The sequence below is a fragment of the Musa acuminata genome, chromosome BXJ3-1 (assembly GCF_036884655.1).
Source record: "Musa acuminata AAA Group cultivar baxijiao chromosome BXJ3-1, Cavendish_Baxijiao_AAA, whole genome shotgun sequence".
Classification (NCBI taxonomy): Eukaryota; Viridiplantae; Streptophyta; class Magnoliopsida; order Zingiberales; family Musaceae; genus Musa; species Musa acuminata.
This window is the reverse complement of record NC_088349.1, coordinates 9,877,293-9,900,357: the sequence shown is the minus strand read 5'-3', so window position 1 is coordinate 9,900,357 and position 23,065 is coordinate 9,877,293. Positions and strand designations below refer to the sequence as shown.

The following is a 23,065-nucleotide window of genomic DNA, read 5'->3' as shown; positions in this document are numbered from 1 at the left end:
ACAAGATGGAGATACTAAATTATGTTCGTAAAGGTAGAAATTAGGCTGGGTTGGGTTGGTCTGAGGTGGTGGCTCGACCTTCCCTGACCCAAGTTGAGGATATGTCCAACAGCTTCATATTTGGGACTCTGTTGGGCTGCTCATACTTATTTGGCCACCAATTTCCGTCTTCAACGGTCTGTGATGTGCTTCTCTACCCAAATCGCAGAGATCAGATGTTGCATCGGGAAGACCACGGAATGGACGAACACCTCATTTATTTCATTGTCAAATTAAGAGTAAAAACGAAAACAAAAAGAAGAAAATGCAGTAAATTCACCAAAAAAACAAAGAAAAGGAAAAAGAACACAAAGCTTGCGTTGAATCGGACAAAACGACATGACACGTTCACTCAGCAGAGACATGTCCTCGTCCGAGTCAATTGACGTTGCGTCTGCAGCCATCCTTCCTCGACACCAACTCCTCTGCGACCGACGCAAGCAATTGGTTCATCCATCGGGGCACGGTCACCTTCTTCCAATCGAGGGTTTGACGAACACTTCCATACACGAGAAATAACAGAGATAGTTACAGCTAACCTTCCAAATCGTCATGATCTGTACGCATGGAGGAGAGAAGAAATAAGCTCCGAAGCAGTCAACACCTACTAAAATTTCCCCGCTGGGCAACCCGATTGCGTCCTGAGAAGGTTTCAAATGGGGCTGTTCATCTATTTGCAGGTCAACTCCGACTCTCTTACGTACGCACACACACAAAGATCTAATAATTTTCTGCGGCAATTAATTATTACCGTCGAGTACGAGAGGTGGAGAAGAGGAAAAGAGGGTCTGATGTTGTCATGACAGCCATAACCCTATGAGGTTGCCAAGGAGAGGCACGAGGGGCGGTGGATTGGTTAGAGTCTAATAGTTTGCCCCCTCTATTCCGCCCTCGATCATGGCCGGCATCCATGGACCAGTACATGGAGATTGAAGACTAGCTGAGGACTTTTGCAACTCGGAGATGGGGAGCAACGCGAACTTGTTGAGGAGCTTCAGCAGAGTGGAACCTCAGACCCTGAGTTTTGTCATCTTCACAGGATGCTTCCTCATCTCCATGGCCCTTCTTGTTGTGTCCGCAGGCTCTTTTGTCTCCTTTCCCAGTTGTAAGTCGCCTGCCTCTCTCTCTCTCTCTCTCTCTCTCTCTCTCTCACTCACATGGTCGTGGTAGTAGTGGTTGTTATTATTCAGGTTCTTGTCTTCCTTGTTTCTGCAGTGAACTCTTGGCTGTCATCTCACGCAGCTTCTCCTGTTCCTGGGGCGCATGAAAATTTCAATCCTCAGAACCCGGGTAAGCCTTTTGTTTGGTGTCTTCTCGGCTCAAATTATTGCTGGGCACACCCAGATCTGGGAGGTGGGGACTCTCACCCCCTGCATCATTTACTCCAGAAAAAGCACCAAGAAAGTGTTACTTGTGCAATTTCTCTTGCTCTGGGACTAACAATTAGATGTTTATGTAATTCTAAGGAATTATTTCCATTTTAGAAATGGCAAATTTCCAAGCACATCTGACTGAGCTTGATGATTGCTCAATGCTGCTTTCTAGTGTGAAAGTGAACTTCAAAGATGAACATTTTTCACTTGCATTGGTAGAAATTTCAAACACAGAGTGTAGAAAAACGCATGTTCTTTGAACTTCCATGGCCGATTGAGGCCATTTTTAGCATGAACCTTTTTAGGCTTAACAGAACCTTGGTTTGCAATGAAGACCAGGAAGTACCAGAAATCAGGGTGCTTCCTAGGGTTTTAATACAAGCAAGATCCAGATAGATGCTGACTTTAAGCAAGAACCGAAACGATTTGGTAGGAGGATCCGGATATGTTAGTTTTATGTATCTTTGATCACATCTGATAAAGAGAATATTAGAACTGAATTGGGATCACACCTTTTACTGTGTTGAATTCAGCTTAAAGACAAAATGGGTGCTTTGTTTTGGCTCCATTACTGGAGTTTATAAGCAATCACAACTCTTTGTATAATGCATTTGAGAATGTGTCCTTGGAATCTTCTCTGTTTTATGCTAATTTAATGAGCTCATCAGTCCTCTTGGAAAAAGCTTTTATTTAAATGGACATTATGGCATACCTACCAGTTAAGCTGAGGAAACAAAGATGCAATATAGGTACAAGGCAAGCACCACAATAGAACTTGCAGACAAAATCAATTGAGTTGATGGTGTAGAATGGACTACGGAGGAGATAAATCTACAATACTACAAAAGCTTTATGTTCTCATATGTATATGGCAATGGTCAAACAAAAAGGGCAATTACACGATTTCATTTTTTTGATACTATTAATTTATCTTTAGCTGAAGTATGAAGAGAAGTCCAAATGTTGGAAAGCTATTCAACAAGCTAAATACTCATAGGACTCATTAAATTGTGATTGACATAATAACATCAGAACTGAATTTGTTATGCAAAGTCTTCTGGCAAGCTTTTTCAATCGAATTTTAACTCCTAACTTTCATTTGCAGACATAGTGAACCAAAATGAGAATTTACAGAGAAAGCCCTTGTGTGACACTTCTGACAGAAGAGCAGATATTTGTGACATGGAGGGTGATATCAGGATCCATGCAAACTCTTCCTCCATCTTCTTTATAACTTCCTCAAATCGGAACACTACAGAACTGCAGGAATCATGGCGGGTAAAGCCTCATCCTCGGAAGGGAGATCTTGCTGCATTATCCCGTGTTACTGAAATGTCAGTAGGTTATTTGAGTAACAATGAAGATGCTCCGAAATGTGACATCAAGAGCTCAGTTCCAGCAATCATCTTTGCGACTGGTGGTTATATGGGCAATTTCTTCCATGAAACCACTGATCTGATAATCCCCCTATACATAACGTCGCATAAATTCAATGGGGAAGTTCAGTTTCTTATAAGTGACATGCTCCCATGGTGGATTACAAAATACGAACTATTACTGAAGAAGTTGTCTCATTATGAGATCATTGATTTCAACAGGGATCCTCTGGTTCGTTGCTATCCTCGTGTTATTGTCGGCATTACATTCCACAGGGACATGAGTATTGATCCTGCAAGATCCGGTGGTGTTACAATGTTTGATTTTGGACAATTTATAAGAAGCACTTACTCACTGAAGAAGGAGAGAGCAATTAAGCTAGGAGCAAATCAAGATAAGAAGCCTAGACTTTTGATTATTTCAAGGAAGAGGACGAGAAAGTTCACCAACGTTGATGAGATAGCTCGAATGGCAGAATGGGAGGGCTTTGAACCTGTCGTATCAGAGATTAAGGAAAATCAAAGTTTGGTGGAATTTGCACATACAGTGAACTCATGTGATGCAATGCTGGGAGTGCATGGTGCTGGGCTAACCAATCTTATATTCCTCCCAACCAATGCGGTAGTGATCCAGGTTGTTCCTTTGGGTGGATTGGAGACATTTTGTTGGGCTGACTATGGAGTGCCCACTTTAGAGATGAAGATGAGGTACTTGCAGTATAGCATAAGCATCACGGAGAGCTCACTAGTAGGCCGGTATGGTATAACCGATCCAGTGGTTACAAACCCAAAAGTCGTTCTGGATCAGAAGGATGGTTGGCGCAATTGGACCTCAATATACTTTTTCAATCAAGATGTGAAGCTTGATGTTGGCAGATTCAGAAGTGTCCTCACGCATGCTCGTGAACTTCTTCATCAGTAGGAGGATAGTGCGATCGGATCAACTCGTAGTTGTCTTCTCAAATGAACCTACTGCAGCATCTCACCTTTCGCTACGAGGTTCGGGCTGAATTTGAAGTTCCTGATGTACATATAAGAACCTGTTTAGAGTCTGAATTTTTCTGGTTCATTTGGAGAGGCACTCAGACATGACAAATTTTCTCAGCATTCACAAACAGAAGTTAAGTTGCTTGGTTTTGCATGATAATATATCAACAAAAAGGAACTTGAAATTTTACGGTTCATGAGAGTGCATATATATTCCGAGGTCAGTCCTTCTTGCAGTGATTTGTTCTGGAGAAAAACTTGAGCATGAATCACTTGCTCCTTGATTAAGCAAGAAACAGAGTATGCATAAATGTTCGAGACAAACTCATTTTTGCAGTTAGTTGTTCTTGAGCGAAAAAAACTTGAGCACGGTCTTGTTTCTCGATTTCAGTTTTCGCTTCTTGCATCCATCTCTTGTTTGTGAATCACTGTAAGATGACATCCGATCGGTTTTTACATGCAACACAGATGTCAATAAATCATCGTATATCATTGCCAGTATCAATACCCTTACTAAGAACATATTTGCGTTTCTAAGCATCAAAAGATGAATTGAATACGCATCAGATGCCAAGTCTTCCAGAGAAGACGTGTTCGAGTCGGAGCCTGGAATAGAGTGCAGATTATCCCATTTCCGTCACTGCATGCATAGGGGTCTCAGTCCTGCTATGGAAAACAATAAATCTGCACTGTTTTCTAGTGAGTTAGGTGCGATCCTTCAGCATATTATCAATTCATATTTTATGATCGTAGCTTCAGAGCTTAATGAAGACAACCTGTGTGGCTACAATTTCAAATCCCTCGAGACTCAGCAGCCAGCATGTTGTGTGATAGTATTCTATAGCCATTATTGATTTCCTGGAAGAAGGTGATCCCATCACATGTCCTCTGGTTGACACAGAGACCCCAGTCGATGTTTCTACTCGATAAAAACCCATGTAGAAACAGAGTGGATCGCCACCTTTGCTTTCGAAAAGAGAAAAGAAACAGAGAAGAGTGAAAGACGTGCAGGATAAAAACTCAGTTCCATTGTTGGGGTACAGTTGAGTCCTTTGACCTCATTAGACAAACACAAGCCGAACAGCTGCCAAACTTGGGAAATCTTTTACGCCGAACAAAGTATGGCACGAAAACATTCTTATTTCTGGTGTGTGTGTTTTGATTGCGTTTTTGGGTTCCGGAGAAGTCGATGAAGCACCTCTGTGCAGAGACGTGGAGAAAGTGTCCAAGCAAACTATGGATCCGGGCAAACTAGTTTATGGTGGATTCACATAACAGATGCAATACCTTCAAATCGATCATCATCCTACACGATTTCAACGGAGTTGTTGGAACAATTTATGAGCAGAGATTCCTTATTGGATCCTTCTGTACGAGACCACAAGATCTAGCTGTCACAGCATACTTTGATGACTTTTCAGTCGGAAAACCTGATCCTCATGCTGTGAAACCATTTCGACGATGACAAGCAGTCCAGAAGATGAGTCAATGATGGCAGACGGAGATGCTAAATGCTCCGAATGAAGCCACATTTTCTTCACCCATACCAGCCATTTCAAAGTTCGACAAATCCCAACTTGCATACCACTTCCGATTGGACCGCTGAAATTGAGGCAATGTGTTGTTTTACTGTGCCGGCAGTCTGCATGTGAAGGCCAGAGCTCGGTAATGGTGGTAACAAGGAAAATGAGCATACTGTAAGTGTCTCTTGGGACATCCCTGCTGCAACAGGGGATGGATGGATGCATATGCACCCCACTGTCCTGGAATCTAAAGGACCATTTCTTGGAAGGGGACCGATTCGAGAGCTAGGAGCTAAAAGAGAAGTGGATGGTGGGAGTATCATCAGAAATGGTACATTAACTGTACCTTTCATCATATTTTTCGATGACAACGAGACAAGGGAGGAAACGAAGGAAGAAGAACAGAGAAAAGAGAATGCGATGATCCTTCAATTATTGGAAGGTCTTTGGCCGTATCGGAAGACTCCAAACTACAACCGATGGCAATGAAAACAAACCCACGTTAAATGTGCAGTATGACTTGTGTCGAGCATGGTTACTCTGATATTGAGTTTGCTGTCGTGTTCTTCGAGATCTGATATTTAACCTGCATCTAACATTCCTCGGAATCCATTGCCGGCTGTTTGTTTCATGTCCATTGGTGCTGTCTCTATCTCACCACAGTTACGAGCTCCATTAAGAACAAAATGGAGACAATGTGATGTTCTTCTGTGAACTTGCACCGATTTATCGGCATGAGTGTCTTGTAGTGGCCTTGTACTCGGGGGAGGGTGCACCGCAAAGACTCGAAAGACGAGGACAAATGCTCTCATTTGGATCCATGCGCTCATCTGTCATTCAATACTCGTTTTGATCACAGAATGTGAGTTGGTACGCATTTTACGGCAGATGTTGCCGAACATTGCGAAGAAGGTAGGTTGTACCACACTTAGCATGCAAAGTCATGCCAGATTCGACTGTTCGGAGGATTCACACTGCTTACTCTCGGCTTCGTATTTTTAGTATGAGGCATATGATCATTCAATATTTATCTACATTCAGAAGCTCATTAATGAGATCTTTGTGGGGAAAGCAGTCGGTAATGACATGACATTGGCAAGAGGAATAGTTACTGAAAATTTCGTTCTTTTTTCGAAAGAAAAATGGGAAAAAAGAAGTCCACTAAGAACATTATATCCTTTAAGAAATTATATTTAAAGCAAGGTCGAGACGAAGAGGAGGAGGAAGGAGAGTTAAGGTCAGCTACAGAGGGAGGTCATAAATCAATTCCACTGCAAACTCTTCTCAAGCAGGCTTTCGCACCTTCGTCTGCACCCACTTCCACACGGCTCTCTCTCTCTCTCTCTCTCTTTCTCTGTGTACTGAAACTTCCAGACTTGGCGAGACCCAGAAGATGGGGTACGACAAGACCGTAGCGAGGAACATGAGCCGGATCGAAGCACGGAAGCTCGGCGTGGCGTTGCTGGCAGGATGCTGCCTTGTCATACTGACATATTTCATTTCCATGTCCGAGACCACCGGTGAGTCTCTGTTGCCTGAGTTCTTTGCAGCTTTTTATGACTACAAGTGAGAGTATTTGGAGGGAGCAGCATCGCCTTAGAATCTTGCGTCTCTCTTGTTCTGCAGTTGATCAGCAGCCATCTGAAGCCTTCGGGGTCGGCGCCGACGAAGAGGTGGAAGCACAAATGTTGAGCTTACAAAAGCCAGGTAAGAAAGCTGTGCTGCTTATGAGCTTACTAATTTCTGCGACCACAAAACCTGTCACTTGGTCGGTACAGTAGATTGGGCTTTTCTAGTTCTGTTGGTAATGTCGCTGTTTCCAGAATCCGCATAAATCATCGTCAACGAAGCACAAACGTCCTTTCGAAGGGAGAATCCGGAGAGTACTCAATCGTTGGTCGAACCCTTTTAGCTTCGACTTCTTAGTTTGCCACTGAGTTCCCTGAGAAACTTGGTGTTGGGGAGAGAACAAGCTGAGAAAGAAACTAAGTGGGGGATCCCTGTTTCTGGAAGAACACCATGTTATGAACTCGATGCAAGTCCTCGTCGTGTGAAATCGTTTTTTGGAGTTCTTTTGCAGTTTTAGGACATCTAGATCAGCTCGAATGAGGCCCTTTTTCCTGTCTCTCACAGAAAGAGAAAAGAAGACGGAGGATGCGCATGAAACTAGTGCAGAGGAGAGGGTCCATGACGACAGTTCTTCTACTATTACCCACGCAACTGCGAAGGAAGAACCGACAGAAACCAATAAACCAAGTAAGCTTCCTCGCGTTACTAAATCGGAGTCATCTGTTTCACAATCAATCAAGAAAAGCGAGCTATTTAAGACATGAACATCTAATATGAAACTGATGTTTTTAGATGAGGTTTTGATTGCTGCTGAAAGAAGCGATGGTGAGAGGATTCAGATGATGAAGCCCCCGGCGGAGCCAATATGCGATTTTTCGAACCCGAGAACAGAGTTCTGTGAGATGAAAGGTGATGTTCGAATCCACGGCAAGCCTTCCTCTGTGGTGTTTGTTTCTCCTCAGCAACAAAGCAACGAATGGAAGATTATGCCATACGTTCGGAAGCAAATGGAAAACATCGAGAAAGTCTCAGTAAGAACAGCAAGCAGTCCGGAAGGAGTCCCCAGCTGCACCATCAATCAAACCGTCCCTGCCATTGTGTTCACACTCGGTGGATTCATCGGAAACTACTACCACGATTTCACCGATATACTGCTCCCTCTGTTCATGACCGCAAGGCAATTCGACGGCGAAGTCCAGTTCCTGGTCACCAACATCCAAATGTGGTGGTTCGGCAAATACCAACAGATCATTAAGAGGCTCACCCGGTACGAGTTCGTCGATCTCGACAACAGCGATGAAGTCCTCTGCCACCCACATGTGATGGTTGGCCTCCGCTTCCACAATGACCTGATGATTGATCCTGCACGAGCTCCCAACGGGTACTCGATGACCGACTTCACCAAGTTCGTGAGGTCCGCATACTCTCTGGAGAGAGAGTACGCCATCAGCTTGAGGGAACAGCCCGACAGGAAGCCGAAGCTCCTCCTCGTAACGAGGAAAGGGAGTCGAAGGTTCACAAACGTTCCGGAGATTGTTGCGATGGCGAAGGGGTTGAACTACGAGGTGGTGGATGCAGACGCAAGTTTCGGGGACGTCGCCGGCTTTGTCGGCATGGTGAACTCCTGTGATGTGATCATGGGTGTGCACGGTGCCGGACTCACCAACTTTGTGTTCCTGCCGATGAACGCTGTGTTGGTACAGATAGTTCCTTGCTGCGAGCTGGAAGCCATGGCCACGCACACCTTTGGATTCCCATCCATGGCAGCGAGGCTTCACTACTTGGAGTACAACATTACCGTCGACGAGAGCGCTCTGCTACAGTTGTATCCCAGAGACCACGCTGTGTTTACGGACCCACAGTCGATCCACAAGCTAGGGTGGATGGACATGGGGAAGATATACCTGCGCAAACAAGATGTGAAGCTTGACGTGAACAGGTTCAGGCCCGTCTTGCAGAAAGCCATGGATCTTCTCCGTCAATAGGAACAAAGCTTTTCTTTTTCTTCTTCTTTTTGATGATCAATTACTTGCTACCAGTGGTTGCATCACTTCTGAATTTGTTTTATCTTACGAAAACAAGGAATATTAATGTGGATTACGATCCCTTCTCCCAAACTATCTATCTTTTGCTGTCTCCTCAAAATGTCAATTACATGTTTCTGAGCAGAAAATTTTCTACATGTTCTTGGCTGTGGCCTAACTCAGAACTTGCAGCAGTTTAAAGAGTCTAATGCATATTATTTCTGATCAGCAACACCACTCGGAGAAATCATTGGCCAGCCTAAATGCATTCGTTAAAGTCTGCTAAAAAGTAGAACAATCAGTGGAATCATCCGTAAGCAATAATGCATGCTTCTGAAACTCCCTATCTTGATCGAGAGAGCCTCACTCACTTCTGTAGCACATTGGAATCCTACCTCGGTTGCCTCCAAAGACGACTTCTCTTTCTCCTTTTCCCCTTTCTGCTCTGTAATCAATCTCAATTTGGTGCATGGAAAGTGACAATTTGCTGGACACACTGTGGCAGGGAATCCTCACGATCCTTTTTCGCTTAAAGAGAATAAAAGAAAGGGAAAACTTTGGCTAAAGTAAGCTTGGATTCATCCTTGACCTGACAACATATGGTATTGTGGAGGTCTCGTTTGTTCTTGGAATTTTCCGCATGACCTAACTTTCATGACCTCTCCCAACCTGCCCTGTCCCCCATTTGCCGTAAGTCTAATCAACGATGACGCCATAATGGCTGGAAGAAAATAAAAGGAATTCTAAGCCGCCACGTAAGTTGAAAATTACAGCGCATCCTCCGCGTCAACACGATGTGGAAGCAAACGTGTCGGCATGTCTAAGACGCAAACTATGAGGCGGACGTGAGCTTACTGTAGTGGTCACCACTTTGGAGCTCCATCACCTCTCTGTTCTTTTCCTCTTGGAGAGTTCCACAAGTCTTCTCTTCCTTCTCCACTCAGTTCTTTCTGCTCCGGTTAGGTCCATTCAGAGCTTTGCAGCTTGTGCCTAACATCCGTAAAGAAGGGATGAAGCACCGGTGAGAGAAAAACAGAGGGCGAGAGTGTCGCTGGAAGGAGGAGAGGAGATGGCAAAGGGGTTCAGGAATCTGAACCGTGCAAAGCCTCAAAACTATGGGATTGGATTGCTTGCAGTGGTCGGTCTGGTGGCGCTGACCTACGTCACGATGTCGAGGACTACTGGAATGCGCTTCTCTGTCGGTAAGTCACTGCTTCTTTGGTCAGCTAGATTTGCCGTCAGCTCATCCCGACTTCTCCTAGCTTATCGATCTAGCAGCAACTTCGCAGCTTCAACCGTTGTTGAACGTGAACTCCACCTCCATGAGATCCGAATTTTTTGGGGCTAAAGGATTCGGAAGCCTCAGATCTTCCCATTTGTTGTCTTTACTTTTGGGGCAGAAAGATCCTCCCAAATTTCTCTCTTTCTTGGGAAAACATCCTATTTCTGATCCCTCTCATCCTCTTTTTTCTTTTGTTCCTTTAGGTTTGTTTAGAAATCTGTTCCTTCTCGGGAGATCTTCTTCCGATTTCTAGACCAAACGAATGTTCAGAAAGTACCCAAAGCCAGCCTTTTTCTTTCACAAAAATCATTCTCTAAACCTTTTCTATCCTGTCTTGAAGGAGTTGAAGATCTTATTTTCCAGTTTTATGGCACCTCTGCTCTCTTGTGACTTTCCTGTAGACTCCCCACGATGCATATATATGTATGGATCGATTCTGGGCCAGTCGCTCGAATCACCAGTGCAAGATTTGTGAAACGAATCTATTGTGAAGGAAGGTGAAGCCTGGTTGTTTAGATCCCCATCTAATCTTGAATGGGACTCCTCGTACAGAAGAAGAAACCTCAAAGAAAACGAGCTCGATGGCTTTTGTTAGTTCCCAAAGTATGAAGCACATTTTAGATTGTGTGTGTTCTTTTGGTTTTTGAGGAGTAATAGTTTGATTTGTAGTTTGAGCTTCAAATTCTGAATCAATTCGTTACATGTCTTGCAAAGGTGGAGCAGGTGAATTTGTGAAGGCTGAGAAGAGGCCAATGTGCGATCTATCGAACAGGAAATCCGACATCTGTGAAGCGGACGGCGATGTCAGAATCATCGGCAAGGATACCCGGATGGTGTATGTCGCCCCTCCTGGATCCGTGGATGCCCAAGGAGGCGAATCATGGACGATCAAGCCTTACGCTCGCAAATGGGATCCCGGATCCGGCGCCCGTGTTCGGGAGGTGACCTTGAAACTAGTCCATGGCCACGGAGAAGACAGGCGCTGCTCCGTCAACCACACCGTCCCCGCCATGGTTTTCGCAGTTGGTGGATGGACCGGCAACTACTTCCACGACTTCGTCGACGTCCTCGTCCCTCTGTTTGAGACCGCCCACCCTTTCGGCGGGGAGGTCCAGTTTCTCATCGCCAATATGTATCCGCCATGGATGGACAAGTACCGACCGTTCTTCCGGAAGCTGTCGCGGTATGAGATCATCGAGTACGACAACGACGACACCGTCCGTTGCTTCAGGCATGTGACTCTGGGTCTGAGGTGCACCAGCGCCGAGGACTTCCAGATGGAGCCCTCCAAGTCTCCGCACGGGTACACCATGTTCGACTTCGCAAAGTTCACCAGAAGCGTTTTCTCGCTCGAGAGATCCCACCCGTTGAGGGTGGGCGAGCAGACCGACAAGAAGCCGAGACTGATGATCATAACCAGGGCCCAAACAAGACGATTCATGAACGTGGAGGAGATCGTTCGGATGGCGGAAGAGGTGGGCTATGAGGTGGTGGTGGCCGAGGGAGATCCTGATATCTCTAAGTTCTCGAGGCTCGTGAACTCGTGCGACGTGCTGATGGGCGTCCACGGATCGGCGCTGACAAATATGGTGTTCCTTCCCACCAACTCTGTGGTGATCCAAGTCGTGCCATGGGGTAATCTGGACTGGATCGCCGGCCATTACTTCAGGGAGCCTTCCAAGCAGATGAAGCTGAACTACCTGGAATACAGCATCAACGAGGAGGAAACCACTCTCACCGCGCTGTACGCAAGAGACCACGCTGTGTTCAAGGATCCCATGTCGCTGCACCCTCAGAACGCAGATTGGGACACCTTCTCCAGGATCTTCCTCAAAGAACAGAATGTGAAGCTCGACGTGAGAAGGTTCCGCCCTTTCCTGGAACATGCCCTTCACATCCTCAAGGAACAGCCGAGGGAATGAGATAGTCGGAGGTTCTGTATGAAGAATCAAGCTCTTTTATTTTCCTTTATTTCGAAGAATAGTTGATGAGTTTACTTACTGTTCCAAGTTATTCATTAAAATTATCGACAGCAAATGTGACCGGACTATGTCTAAATGCGTTGACCGGACTCCTCAATGTCCTGTATCTTCTGCGTTTAGCTTACTTTAGATGATTCCATTGTACTGCAATCATTCATTCGTTCAAAGAATCCAAACTCAAGACTAAGTGAAACTCCTAAATCACTGTTTAACGTTCTGCTGTGGATGATTTCGACGCGACCTCAAAGAAAGTGACAACCAAATGCATTCATAAAGGCCCTTAAAAAGCAACACCAGTTGAGACGCCAGTCCTCGGCACGATCGCATGCATGCCATATGTACTTCGTCTCCTTCCACCGGAAGCTTTCTTCTCTAGGGTTTGCTAAAAGTTTTAGTCTCCTCTGACACGCCGAGTCTTTATTCTAATCTCAATTACGAGCATAAAAGTGAGAGCTTGTTGGACCATGCATAGCAGGGTATCAGCTATCTTTTCTGCATTAGAAAATATCATACTTTGATGTGTATATATGTTTGATCTAGCTAGCTGCAGACTAGTCATCTTCTTCAATGTGGAGTTCCTAACCAGTCTTTGAATTGTCTTCATGTCACTGTTCTCATCCCAATTAACTTCCTTACACGACACCAACTAATCAACCATGACGCCATATTAAAAGAGAAATAGGTTTCTGCGAGCTGAAAGACTGAGCTCGTCGTGCACCGAGGAGGAAGAAGTAAACGAGTTGGTGCCCACTACGCTTTCTATTATCTGCCCTTCCTTGGTTACATTTATTTTTCTTTAATCGAGTTTATATAGCAATGAATGTGATTGGAATCTCAATGCTTTAGCTGTAAGATGATGGTCGATCGTCTCTCCTTCCAAGGATCATTATAAAGCAGTAATAATAATCATCTGAGTTTCTGATGATTGGTTGTGTGGCATCGATAGTTTGCAGTCGAACGCTTCCTCTCAATCCATCTTGAAGGAAAGGCGAAGCGCTTCGTCAGCTTAGCAGTAGAACAGACTATAGTTGGAAGGAGGAGATGGCGACGGTGTTTAGGAGCCTCAACCGTGTGAATACTCGAGACTGTAGCGTTGGATTGCTTGCAGCGTTCATTTTGGTCTCGCTAATGTATGTGACGATGTCGAGGACTAACACCATGCGCGTCTCTATGGGTAAGTTCATACCATCTCTTTATCAACTAGATGTGGTGTCATTAGCTCGTTGTAGTTAGCTAATTGGTTTTGATTTGCAGCAAGGTCTCAGCTTCCACCGGTGTTGAAGGTTAATGACTCCATGACATCCGGTGATTCCATTAGACAAGAAGGTTCTTCTATTTCATTTAAGCTTATTTTTGCCCTCTGGTTGATATCAGAAGATTCAAAAAGAAAATTTGATGCTTGATCGTTTCTTTCCGAATGATCCAATTGACGCATGAATCATTCGTGCTCCAGCCAGTGCGAAGGCAGCAGAGATTGGGAAGAGTTCACCTGTCGTTCACGTCGAGATTCCAGTAAAAGGAAGCCCCGATGAATCAGGTATTCTATTTGCGTTTCGAAGTTTGACCATATCGAGCAAGTCTGTTCCCAAAAGGGCTAAACAGAGTTTCTTGGAGAGATGAGTTCTTTCAGCCTTTTCTTTCTTGTGTTCTCGAAGAAATTGGTCGACTAATATCATCGCACTTCGTGCACTATTTTGGCTCCTATTAAGTACTGATTCGTTGTAGCTCTGACGATCGAGCACTATTCGTTTAGATCACCAACGTTTTATTCGTCTGAAAGAAAACATGACAATCCCATTCTAAGTCAACTGCTGTGTGTTTTGCAAAGGCGGAACGAAGGCCGAGAAGAAGCCAATGTGCGATCGTTCAAATAGTAAATCGGATATCTGTGAAGCAGACGGCGATGTCAGAATCATCGGCAAGGACACCAGGATGGTGTTCGTCGCTCCACCTCAATCAAACGATAACGGAGAAGGCGAATCATGGACGATCAAACCTTACGCCCGTAAATGGGCAGCAGATTCCGGTGCTCGTGTTCGGGAGGTGACCTTGAAATCGGTCCATGGTTACGGAGAAGACACGCGCTGCTCCGTCAACCACACCGTTCCTGCGCTGGTTTTTGCGATCGGTGGATGGACGGGGAACTTCTTCCATGACTTCGCCGACGTGCTCGTCCCTCTCTTCGAGACTGCCTACCCCTTCGGCGGGGAGGTCCAGTTTCTCATCGCCAATATGAATCCGCCATGGATGGACAAGTACCGACCGTTCTTCCAGAAGCTGTCGCGGTACGAGATCATCGAGTACGACAACGACGACGCAGTCCGTTGCTTCAAGCATGTGACTCTTGGGCTGAGATGCAGCAGCGTCGAGGACTTCCAGATGGAGCCCTCCAAATCTCCGCACGGGTACACCATGTTCGACTTCGCCAAGTTCGCAAGAAGCGTGTTCTCCCTCGAGAGCGAGCACCCGTCGAGGGTAGGCGAGCAGAGCGACAAGAAGCCGAGGCTAATGATCATAACCAGGGCCAGAACGAGAAGACTCGTGAACGCGGAGGAGATCGTTCAGATGGCAGCGGACGTGGGCTACGAGGTTGTGATCACCGAGGCGGATCCGGACGTGTCCAAATTCTCGCGCATCGTGAACTCGTGCGACGTGCTGATGGGTGTTCATGGATCGGCGCTGACGAATATGATCTTCCTTCCTACCGATGCGGTGGTGATCCAAGTAGTGCCGTGGGGAAACATGGACTGGGCTGCAGGGCATCACTTCAGGGATCCTTCGAAGCAGATGAAGCTGAAGTACCTGGAATACAGCATCAATGAGGAGGAAACCACGCTCTCGGAGCTGTACCCAAGGGATCATGCAGTGTTCAAGGACCCCTTGTCACTGCACCGGCAAGGATGGGCTACGTACGCCAGGATCTTCCTAAGAGAACAGAATGTAAGGCTTAATGTGACAAGGTTTAGGCCTTTCCTGGAACGTGCCCTTGGGCTTCTTCACCAAGAGCAGAGAGAATGAGTTGGGTGGCGGCTCTGCTTCATGTCCATGGCCAACTTTTCGCAATGAAGTACTCTGTTCGCGAAGGGCAACAATCTGCTGGATGAATTAATTCCTTTTTTGTCTGAAAACAAAGGTGCTTATATTACTTAAATGGAAGGGATACACAGTGCTAAAGAAACAGCACTCAAAAGAGAGAGAGAGAGAGAGAGAGAGAGAGAGAGAGAGAGAAACATCATTTCAAACCTTTCAAATCAACAAAAAAAACTATATCGAAAGGAGAAAGAAACACTAGCAATGAACTTTTTCACCTCAGAAACATCCCATGGTCTCCACCTTTAAGAAAGTAGGCATCTTATGGGAATGTCTCCATCTTTAAGAAAGCAGGCATCCTATGGGAGCCTCAAAAGCCCCACCCATCATTCCGCATGTGTGGGTTTGATCACTCCCAATTCATGCATACACTGTCACACCTGATTGATTGATTGATTGATTCCCAAATGATCAAGTTATGCATTGGCTGTCTGTATCATTGTGCTGGAATGGCATCCGAAATCTGTGGTCAATCATGTGCACTCATGACCAACTGGAAAGCCCAAAGCATATATAGTTTAGCTTTTCTTACGTATAGGAATATATTCTTTACTCAGATATCATATCATTGGGGGAAAGATTGGAGCCGACAATATGATGTTGATGATGATAATAATAACCACAAAATAAGATAAAGATGCGAATAAAGTTAGTACATAGTTGCATGTCGCAACTTTATGGCTTTAGTGTGGAAGACAGTCACCGGGCTTCTGCTTATGTTAATATTGGGCTTTGAATTGGGCCTCATTCGACATGTTTAGTGAGCTTTGGATGATAAACCCCTCATTAGCTTATTCTTTGCACCGACATGATTAGCGAGTCTGCTGGGGATTCTTCGGAGGAAAAGTCTCAATCTTTGGGCTACCCTAACCGGTACTCTATCTCCACATGCCTAACCGGTCGTCCAGCCATCCATCCATGTGACGGCCACGCGGAACAAGATCCGATTGGTCTTCTACTCGACTCCTTCCACAAGTTGGACGCAGCACGTTCGAGGAAGGAGCACAGCAGAACAAACAAGACGCGATTCTCGGCCACTCGGAGATGTATGTGCAGGTTGTCAAGCAGACCGACGTTTAGAATATTCCATGAGGAAACCAATGCTACCGACGACAACCCGCGGCCTATGCTGCGTTATAAGCTCTGCCGCGTGCATGTCTATTCTTCCAGTACTGCTTGTCCTCCTCCTTATGCGCCTCTCTTTGTAGAACATGCCGTGCTTTAGCATCTGATAGAAGACTCGGCGCCACCTACAGGATGAAGCTGGTGAAGAAGTTCCGGCCACCGGTGGAGCCTCGGAGTTTCGGATCAGGACTCATCGTCGGATGCTTTCTTGTGTCCATGACATTCGTGATGTTGTCCAGAAACGACATAAGCGTGGACCATTTGTCCATATGTGAGCCCCCCTCTTTGTACTTGAGCTTTCCCTTCTTCTGTCTAATTCTAATTTCATAACTCGCATTGGGATTTCTTGCAGTGAATTGCCTGCCGTCATCGTCATCATCATCATCATCCGGAGATGCAGCTCCTATGAGTTCTACGGTCGAAGAAGATACAAGGATTCGACTGTCAGGTAGGACAAAGCAAATTGACGCTTCGTTCATCAACCCACCAGATGGAAAGGGGGAAGAGGGAATCAGCTCATCGTGCGAATCAAATTCGAGTGATTGCAAGACGGAAAACGATACACAAGTGCTGAACGGACCATCTACCGGTGATTTTAATGAATCAGGTACGCTAATCTTTCCAAAGCTAATGGAAAGCAAGCTTGATCACTGTTCCCGAGCATTTAATCTGATAGGCAGTAGTAATGATCACAAGTGACTTGTTTCAAGAGAAGAAGAAGACTCGTCTCTGTCTGTCTGAGTTCAGACATGCCATCGGAGATTCTAGTCTACCTTCCCAAGTCTAACAGGAACAATTTATTGCGTTGGATTCCAGATGGTGGGGCGCCTAAGAGGAAGCCAATGTGTGATTTCTCCGACTATAGATTGAACATTTGCGATATGGAAGGTGACATAAGAATCAGTGGGAAGAATCTCTCCTCTGTAATGCTTGTTACTCATACGGGCAGCAGAGAAAGAAACGAGTCATGGCAGATCAGACCCTATCCTCGCAAGTACGACCGCTCAGCAATGGCTAAAGTCCGGCCACTGAACTTGACGTCACTGCGCCGCCATCAGGAAGCTCCCGAATGCAGCGTCAATCACACAGTCCCCGGCATACTGTTCTCCACCGGCGGTCACTGCGGAAACTGCTTCCACGACTTCGCCGACGTGCTGGTTCCCCTCTTCCAAACCGCCGGCCCGTTCCACGGCCAGGTCCAATTCATCATCACCAACCAACAAGGGTGGTGGATGCACAAGTACCGGCCGTACCTGACGAAGCTCTCGTCGTATGATGTGATCGACTCCGACAACGACGAGAGAGTGCACTGTTTCGACCACGTCGTTGTCGGGCTGAGGGCCGAGAGGGACCTGATGATCGACCCCTCGAGAGCCCCGCGAGGCCACTCCATCATGGACTTCGTGAAGCTAACGAGGAGCGCGTACTCGCTGGCGCGCGAGCGCGCGTGGGCGGGCGGCGGTCCTCCCGGTACGAAGCCGCGGCTCCTGTTCATAGCAAGAGGCGGGACGAGAAGATTCGTGAACCTGGACGAGGTCGTGGGCATGGCGCGGGAGGTGGGCTACGAGGTGGTGGTGGCGGAGCCGGACTTCTTCGGCGTGGCCCGGTTCGCACACGTCGTCAACTCGTGCGACGTGATGGTGGGCGTGCATGGCGCAGGGCTCACCAACTTCCTCTTCCTCCCCACCAACGCGATCGTGATCCAGGTGGTGCCACTGGGTAATCTGGATTGGATAGCAACGAACTTCTACGGAGATCCTGCCATGGGGATGAAGCTGAGGTACTTGCAGTATGACATAAGCGTAGAGGAGAGCACCCTGACGGAACTCTACCCGAGAGACCACCGGGTGTTCCAGGACCCGGAGTCCATTCACAAGGAGGGCTGGCTTAGACTGGGAGACGTCTATCTTAAGCAGCAAAACGTGAGGCTTAATGTGAATCGCTTCAGGCCTGTTCTAGAGAAGGCCCTCCAGCTTCTTCATGAAAGGAATTAGGGTAGCAGAGGAAGCCAGAGATCATCGTCTCCGTTCATCATGTCTTTTTCCACATGTATACTGATTCAGTCGAGCCACTATCATACAGATGCCTTTATTTTGTGACGATCATTCTTTACATAAACAATTTTGTCATTGGTTGTCATGTCTACTATATTCACATATGCATAGGTACATGACAGAATCACATAATCAAATTATTTTCCTTTTTAAAGAGAGTTATATAGTGGTGGAAGGACTCAATTGATCCCTCCTCCCCACAGAAGTCAGGGTAGTCAAGGGAAAACACGACATGCTGTGCATCTACCTCGTCTTCTTCTTCTTCTTCTTCCAACACCAATACCGATGATCATATTATATTATAGAAAGCAGAGATAGAACGTGGACGGACGAGACTACGTGGGGATAAGACCAGCCAGCCTCACAATCTTCCATGACGAGTTGAAATTGCATCGGGCTTCATCCAGTGTATGATGTTACCCAAGTGGAGGTCTTATCTGACGGAAAGATATGCATATAAAACTCCATGGATTCGCCAGTGCCACCTGCTTGATTCCGGAGCGTCGGCGCTGTTGATGAACAGATTCACCGTACTGACGAGTCGGCACGGTTTGATTGAAGGGTCGATGTCGGGAGTTTTCAATCGTCTGAGCTAGTTGCCGAGGTCGGAAAGCTGGTCAGTGGCTCTTGTTCGACACGTTGGTCGATATCTCTCCGTTAGGATGTTGGTAGGTGTGTCGGGGGGAGGCGATCTCTCTTGATCGAGATGATCTCGCTTTGGGGATGATTGTTTTACTGCATAGAAGGCCCCGTCGACTGTGGCCCCTCGACAAGTAAGTCAGTGTGGGGTTCTGCTTTCTGCTCTTTCTTTCTTTTTTTCTTCCCTAAGTCGGATGCCGGTCAGAAACTTTTATACTACTGTACGAGAGTCGATCGTATGCGGGTTTGATGTGACGATCGAGGGGTGAGATGATATCTTTGTGCGGTCGTCGTCCTGGATTTACCGGGACGGGACATACCAAGCGACGTCTTAGTACGATTGATGGTTCGACACGTGGGGGTGCTTCTCTTGTTGACTTGGCTGTAACATGACGTGATGTCGATTGTGATGTAATATGATATGATATCGATTGTGATGTGACTTGGGCCCAAAATATATCTTATCAGGCGCCATGCAAACGTGCATGTTTCTGACACCTGCCACTGGCCAGCACTTGAGAAAGCCCTGCTCCAACCTGCCATGGCTGCATGATTCCTTTGGTTGGCAGATTGAGAACTCGTTCGTCTGGAAGATTATTTTTGCTAACACAAATTAGATATAAAGTTTTGAATATAATATAATGATAAACATTAAAAAAATCTATTATGTGAATCAAATAAAAATATAATTTAATATTAAATATATTATAAATAATCTAGTAATGCATGTCGAGCAGATCAATTTATCACTATATAATAATAAGATCATAAAATTCATAACTTTGAAACTAATCAGATGGTATCAAAAAATTGAGACACTCAGATAAGTTTCAAAAAATCAAGAAAAAAAAATTGAACTAAGTAAAAGAAAAAAATCTCAAGGAATTACATCAATCAACGTAGAGAGCACAGTATCTAGATCAGTAAATTAGAAAATCATAATAATTGAAATCAATCTCACTAATCAATCATGTATTTTCTTCTCTAACAGTCATGGATGTGATCATCCAACAGTCAATTTTCCAATTGGCTTCGACCACATCCGTCGTTGCGTGTAAGGGCCTCCGCGTCGCCAAGCATCATGCCAGAACAGCGAAGGTGATTGATGTTATCTTTTGATGATGGGAATGTAATGCTTTCTTAGTCTTTTCGTGCATGATGAAGTCTACAAACTAGCTTGCAATTGCGTGTATCTTTTTGTTTACTTATGAATTGATAGTTGCTTCTCCATCTCTACAAACAACGTTAAGTCCATCTAATTTTAAAGGCTTAAAAATATGTTTGCTAATGTCGATTTATAACTTGACAAAGGGTCGGATGATCCATCACGTCATGCTTTGTCATTCCAATGTTATTGCGGACAATTATCTCCTCCAATTAATTTTAACTTAAAATTCTTAGAATTTATTTACAAAATGGGAAAAAATGATGAGTTACCAATGGCATTCCATTTATTAGAATTTGGCATTTTTAAAATTAATGCAAAACAAAATCCCTCTTTTATAAAAGAATTGACTAAGTCAATTTTAAAAAAAAGTTTAAATAAACTTAATCAAGAAATCTATTTTAGAGCTTCAAATCCGAGTATAATATATGATTGTAAAAATCCACTCGAGGACATCATAAAAAGATTATTTTTAAAGATCTTATCCACTTATCACTTTTACTTTTATATATTTTTTAATTATCTCACATTGTTAGTTAACTAGTTTTGAAGGCTTAAAACTAGTATAAATAAATACTTCCTCTAAACCTATTAGATCATAAAATAAATAATATCTCTAAGCATTGTAAATTTTTTTTTCTAATATAAGAAGTTATTTTGCTTTTCTCCTTTACGAGGTTAGTTCGCTAGAATCCTTTTTAGTAATATTTTTTATTTCTATTTTGTATCAGTTGGTATCAAGAGTCATATTCTCGGTTTTAGCATAATATGTTTATGGTTAAAAAATTAAGAAATATATTCTACACTCATTATTTATATTAAATCTTATATATTAGAAACTTAATTTGTTAATTATAATATTATAGTCTATCAATATGAGGTCTAGTTTAAAGCAATAATGATAACAATGATGATGACGATGGTAGTGATAGTTTTAACAGCGACACCATTATAATGGAGGTAATGGGAATGACTCCAATAATAACGATCAAGGAGTGACAATCGTATGAGCAGTTTTAAAAGCATAAGAAGCAAGAATGACTCGGAAACGATGGATTTGTGACATATTCACTAACTTGAGTTTAGGCATAAATAGAGTTTGAACTAATGGTATGATAAATCATGTTAGAGTTGATTCTCATAGACAACCAAATAATCAACATGGGTCTATAATTTAACATTAGCAACCAACTAGATGACACAGATAAAGAAAAAGTGATTGTGGAATATCATAGAACCAACTAAAAAAGAGGTATAGATGTAGCTTAACCTCAACACTTCATTCGACGTGGTATTATCTATTCACGACAACCAATAGTATCTTATGATGACTCAGTAAATGATAATGAAAGATACAAAAACATCAAGCATTACCCAAATGAAATAGTTCGCTAGAATCCTTTTTTAGTAATATTTTTTTATTTCTATTTTGTATCAGTTGGTATCAAGAGTCATATTCTTGGTTTTAGCATAACATGTTTATGGTTAAAATTTTAAGAAATATACTCTATACTCATTATTTATATTAAATCTTATATATTAGAAACTTAATTTGTTAATTATAATCTTGTAGTCTATCAAGATGAGGTATAGTTTAAAACAATAATGATGACAATGATGATGACGATGGTAGTGATAGTTTTAAAAGTGACGATCTTTATAATGGAGGTAATGGGAATGACTCTAACAATAACGATCAAGGAATGACAATCCTATGAGCAGTTTTAAAAGCATAAGAAGCAAGAATGACTCGGAAACTCTAAGAGATTTGTGACATATTCAGTAACTTGAGTTTAGGTGTAAATAGAGTTTGTACTGATGGTATGATAAATCATGTTAGAGTTGATGCTCATAGCCAACCAAATAATCAACATGGGTCTATAATTTAACATTGGCAACCAACTAAAAAAGAGGTACAGATATAGCTTAACCTCAACACTTCAACTAACGTGATATTATTCGTTCACGACAACCAATAGTATCTGATGATTGATGATGACTCAGAAAATGATAGTGAAAGATACAAAAATATCAAGCACCACCCAAATAAAATAGGCTACTTAAAGATTATCATCTTAAAGTTGATCTTCCCAGTTTTAGTGGCCACTTCAGCATTGAAGCTATTCTTGATTTGAGTTATGAAGTAGAGAATTTCTTCGAGACGATGGATATTCTTGATCACAAATAAATTAAACTTATTGCATATAAGTTGAAAGGAGATGCAATAACTTGATGTGATACATTACAAAATAACAAAGAAGGTAAGGAAAAGCATTAGTATAAACATAACGAAAGATAAAACTACTTCTCAAAGAAATATTCCAAATATTCCTACCTCCTTATTATGAATAACTATTGTTTCAACAATATTAATATTACATCCAAGCTACCCGATTTATAACCGAGCATATTAATAAATTTTTACGTCTTTCATATATAATTTATCAGAATCAGAAAATCAACGGACGGTAAGGTTCGTTAATGAAATAAAATTTATAATGAAAGATAAAATACCTTTAACTTGATATAAATAGTAGATAAAACTCATAATATAATATTAAAGTTTGAAATAATATTGACTCGATCTCTAGTTATTATTTGATAATTTTTTATTTCAATAATATGATCTATTTTTACGGGAAACACGACACGCTGAGCCATCTGTCTCTTCTTCCTCCAACACCAACACCGATGGACATATTATGTTATAGAAAACAGAGAAAGAACGTGGACAGACCAGACTACCTGGTGATAAGACCAGCTAGCCTCACAAACTTCCATGACAAGTTGAAGTTGCATCGGGGTTGTCATCCAACGTCTGATGTTGGATGTCTTAT

The 23,065-nt window shown here is 43.7% G+C and overlaps 5 protein-coding genes and 1 long non-coding RNA gene across 8 annotated transcripts; 5 read left to right on the top strand and 1 right to left on the bottom strand.

Moving 5' to 3' along the window:
* Positions 1-337: 337 nt before the first annotated feature.
* LOC135629029 (uncharacterized) lies at positions 338-929 on the bottom strand. The gene is made up of 2 exons (XR_010493133.1): positions 791-929; positions 338-680 (listed from the first exon to the last, which is right to left on the bottom strand). It is a non-coding gene; the product is annotated as an uncharacterized LOC135629029 (long non-coding RNA).
* LOC135629028 (alpha-1,3-arabinosyltransferase XAT2-like) lies at positions 856-3,972 on the top strand. Its single transcript, XM_065136135.1, has 3 exons — positions 856-1,144; positions 1,255-1,329; positions 2,518-3,972. Exons 1-3 carry the CDS (start codon positions 1,003-1,005, stop codon positions 3,708-3,710), a joined length of 1,410 nt encoding a protein of 469 aa, XP_064992207.1. The 5' UTR covers positions 856-1,002; the 3' UTR covers positions 3,711-3,972.
* Positions 3,973-6,475: 2,503 nt separating this feature from the next.
* Positions 6,476-8,967, top strand: LOC103992239 (beta-1,2-xylosyltransferase XYXT1). Its single transcript, XM_009411875.3, has 4 exons — positions 6,476-6,818; positions 6,925-7,005; positions 7,432-7,554; positions 7,660-8,967. Exons 1-4 carry the CDS (start codon positions 6,692-6,694, stop codon positions 8,850-8,852), a joined length of 1,524 nt encoding a protein of 507 aa, XP_009410150.2. The 5' UTR covers positions 6,476-6,691; the 3' UTR covers positions 8,853-8,967.
* A 788-nt stretch (positions 8,968-9,755) lies between these two features.
* On the top strand, positions 9,756-12,223 carry LOC103992256 (alpha-1,3-arabinosyltransferase XAT3). 3 transcript variants are annotated; one of them, XM_065136137.1, is made up of 2 exons: positions 9,756-10,093; positions 10,897-12,223. In XM_065136137.1, exons 1-2 carry the CDS (start codon positions 9,961-9,963, stop codon positions 12,093-12,095), a joined length of 1,332 nt encoding a protein of 443 aa, XP_064992209.1. In that variant the 5' UTR covers positions 9,756-9,960; the 3' UTR covers positions 12,096-12,223. The 3 variants fall into 3 exon arrangements, with proteins under 3 accessions (XP_064992209.1, XP_009410168.2, XP_018680740.2); XM_009411893.3 differs by having other exon boundaries at positions 10,888-12,223; XM_018825195.2 differs by lacking the exon at positions 9,756-10,093 and adding an exon at positions 10,134-10,776 and having other exon boundaries at positions 10,888-12,223.
* Positions 12,224-12,874: 651 nt separating this feature from the next.
* On the top strand, positions 12,875-15,238 carry LOC103992266 (alpha-1,3-arabinosyltransferase XAT2). Its single transcript, XM_009411903.3, has 4 exons — positions 12,875-13,329; positions 13,410-13,481; positions 13,609-13,692; positions 13,984-15,238. Exons 1-4 carry the CDS (start codon positions 13,197-13,199, stop codon positions 15,171-15,173), a joined length of 1,479 nt encoding a protein of 492 aa, XP_009410178.2. The 5' UTR covers positions 12,875-13,196; the 3' UTR covers positions 15,174-15,238.
* A 900-nt stretch (positions 15,239-16,138) lies between these two features.
* On the top strand, positions 16,139-18,509 carry LOC135628830 (alpha-1,3-arabinosyltransferase XAT2-like). Its single transcript, XM_065135759.1, has 3 exons — positions 16,139-16,641; positions 16,723-16,977; positions 17,187-18,509. The coding sequence occupies exons 1-3, from the start codon at positions 16,503-16,505 to the stop codon at positions 18,362-18,364; spliced, it is 1,572 nt and encodes a 523-aa protein (XP_064991831.1). The 5' UTR covers positions 16,139-16,502; the 3' UTR covers positions 18,365-18,509.
* The last annotated feature ends 4,556 nt before the right edge of the window (positions 18,510-23,065 follow it).

What these genes read in the sequence shown, in the direction of transcription:
- LOC103992266 (XM_009411903.3), top strand. Translation starts at nt 13,197, where the DNA reads ATGGCGACGGTGTTTAGGAGCCTCAACCGTGTGAATACTCGAGACTGT. An exon ending in CACCATGCGCGTCTCTATGG is followed by an intron (nt 13,330 to 13,409) that starts GTAAGTTCATAC and finishes TTTGATTTGCAG; the next exon opens with CAAGGTCTCAGCTTCCACCG. An exon ending in AGGAAGCCCCGATGAATCAG is followed by an intron (nt 13,693 to 13,983) that starts GTATTCTATTTG and finishes TGTTTTGCAAAG; the next exon opens with GCGGAACGAAGGCCGAGAAG.
- LOC135628830 (XM_065135759.1), top strand. Translation starts at nt 16,503, where the DNA reads ATGAAGCTGGTGAAGAAGTTCCGGCCACCGGTGGAGCCTCGGAGTTTC. An exon ending in CGTGGACCATTTGTCCATAT is followed by an intron (nt 16,642 to 16,722) that starts GTGAGCCCCCCT and finishes GATTTCTTGCAG; the next exon opens with TGAATTGCCTGCCGTCATCG. An exon ending in CGGTGATTTTAATGAATCAG is followed by an intron (nt 16,978 to 17,186) that starts GTACGCTAATCT and finishes GTTGGATTCCAG; the next exon opens with ATGGTGGGGCGCCTAAGAGG.
- LOC103992239 (XM_009411875.3), top strand. Translation starts at nt 6,692, where the DNA reads ATGGGGTACGACAAGACCGTAGCGAGGAACATGAGCCGGATCGAAGCA. An exon ending in GTTGAGCTTACAAAAGCCAG is followed by an intron (nt 7,006 to 7,431) that starts GTAAGAAAGCTG and finishes TGTCTCTCACAG; the next exon opens with AAAGAGAAAAGAAGACGGAG. An exon ending in GACAGAAACCAATAAACCAA is followed by an intron (nt 7,555 to 7,659) that starts GTAAGCTTCCTC and finishes TGATGTTTTTAG; the next exon opens with ATGAGGTTTTGATTGCTGCT.
- LOC135629028 (XM_065136135.1), top strand. Translation starts at nt 1,003, where the DNA reads ATGGGGAGCAACGCGAACTTGTTGAGGAGCTTCAGCAGAGTGGAACCT. An exon ending in TTTTGTCTCCTTTCCCAGTT is followed by an intron (nt 1,145 to 1,254) that starts GTAAGTCGCCTG and finishes TTGTTTCTGCAG; the next exon opens with TGAACTCTTGGCTGTCATCT. An exon ending in TTTCAATCCTCAGAACCCGG is followed by an intron (nt 1,330 to 2,517) that starts GTAAGCCTTTTG and finishes TTTCATTTGCAG; the next exon opens with ACATAGTGAACCAAAATGAG.
- LOC103992256 (XM_009411893.3), top strand. Translation starts at nt 9,961, where the DNA reads ATGGCAAAGGGGTTCAGGAATCTGAACCGTGCAAAGCCTCAAAACTAT. An exon ending in TGGAATGCGCTTCTCTGTCG is followed by an intron (nt 10,094 to 10,887) that starts GTAAGTCACTGC and finishes TGTCTTGCAAAG; the next exon opens with GTGGAGCAGGTGAATTTGTG.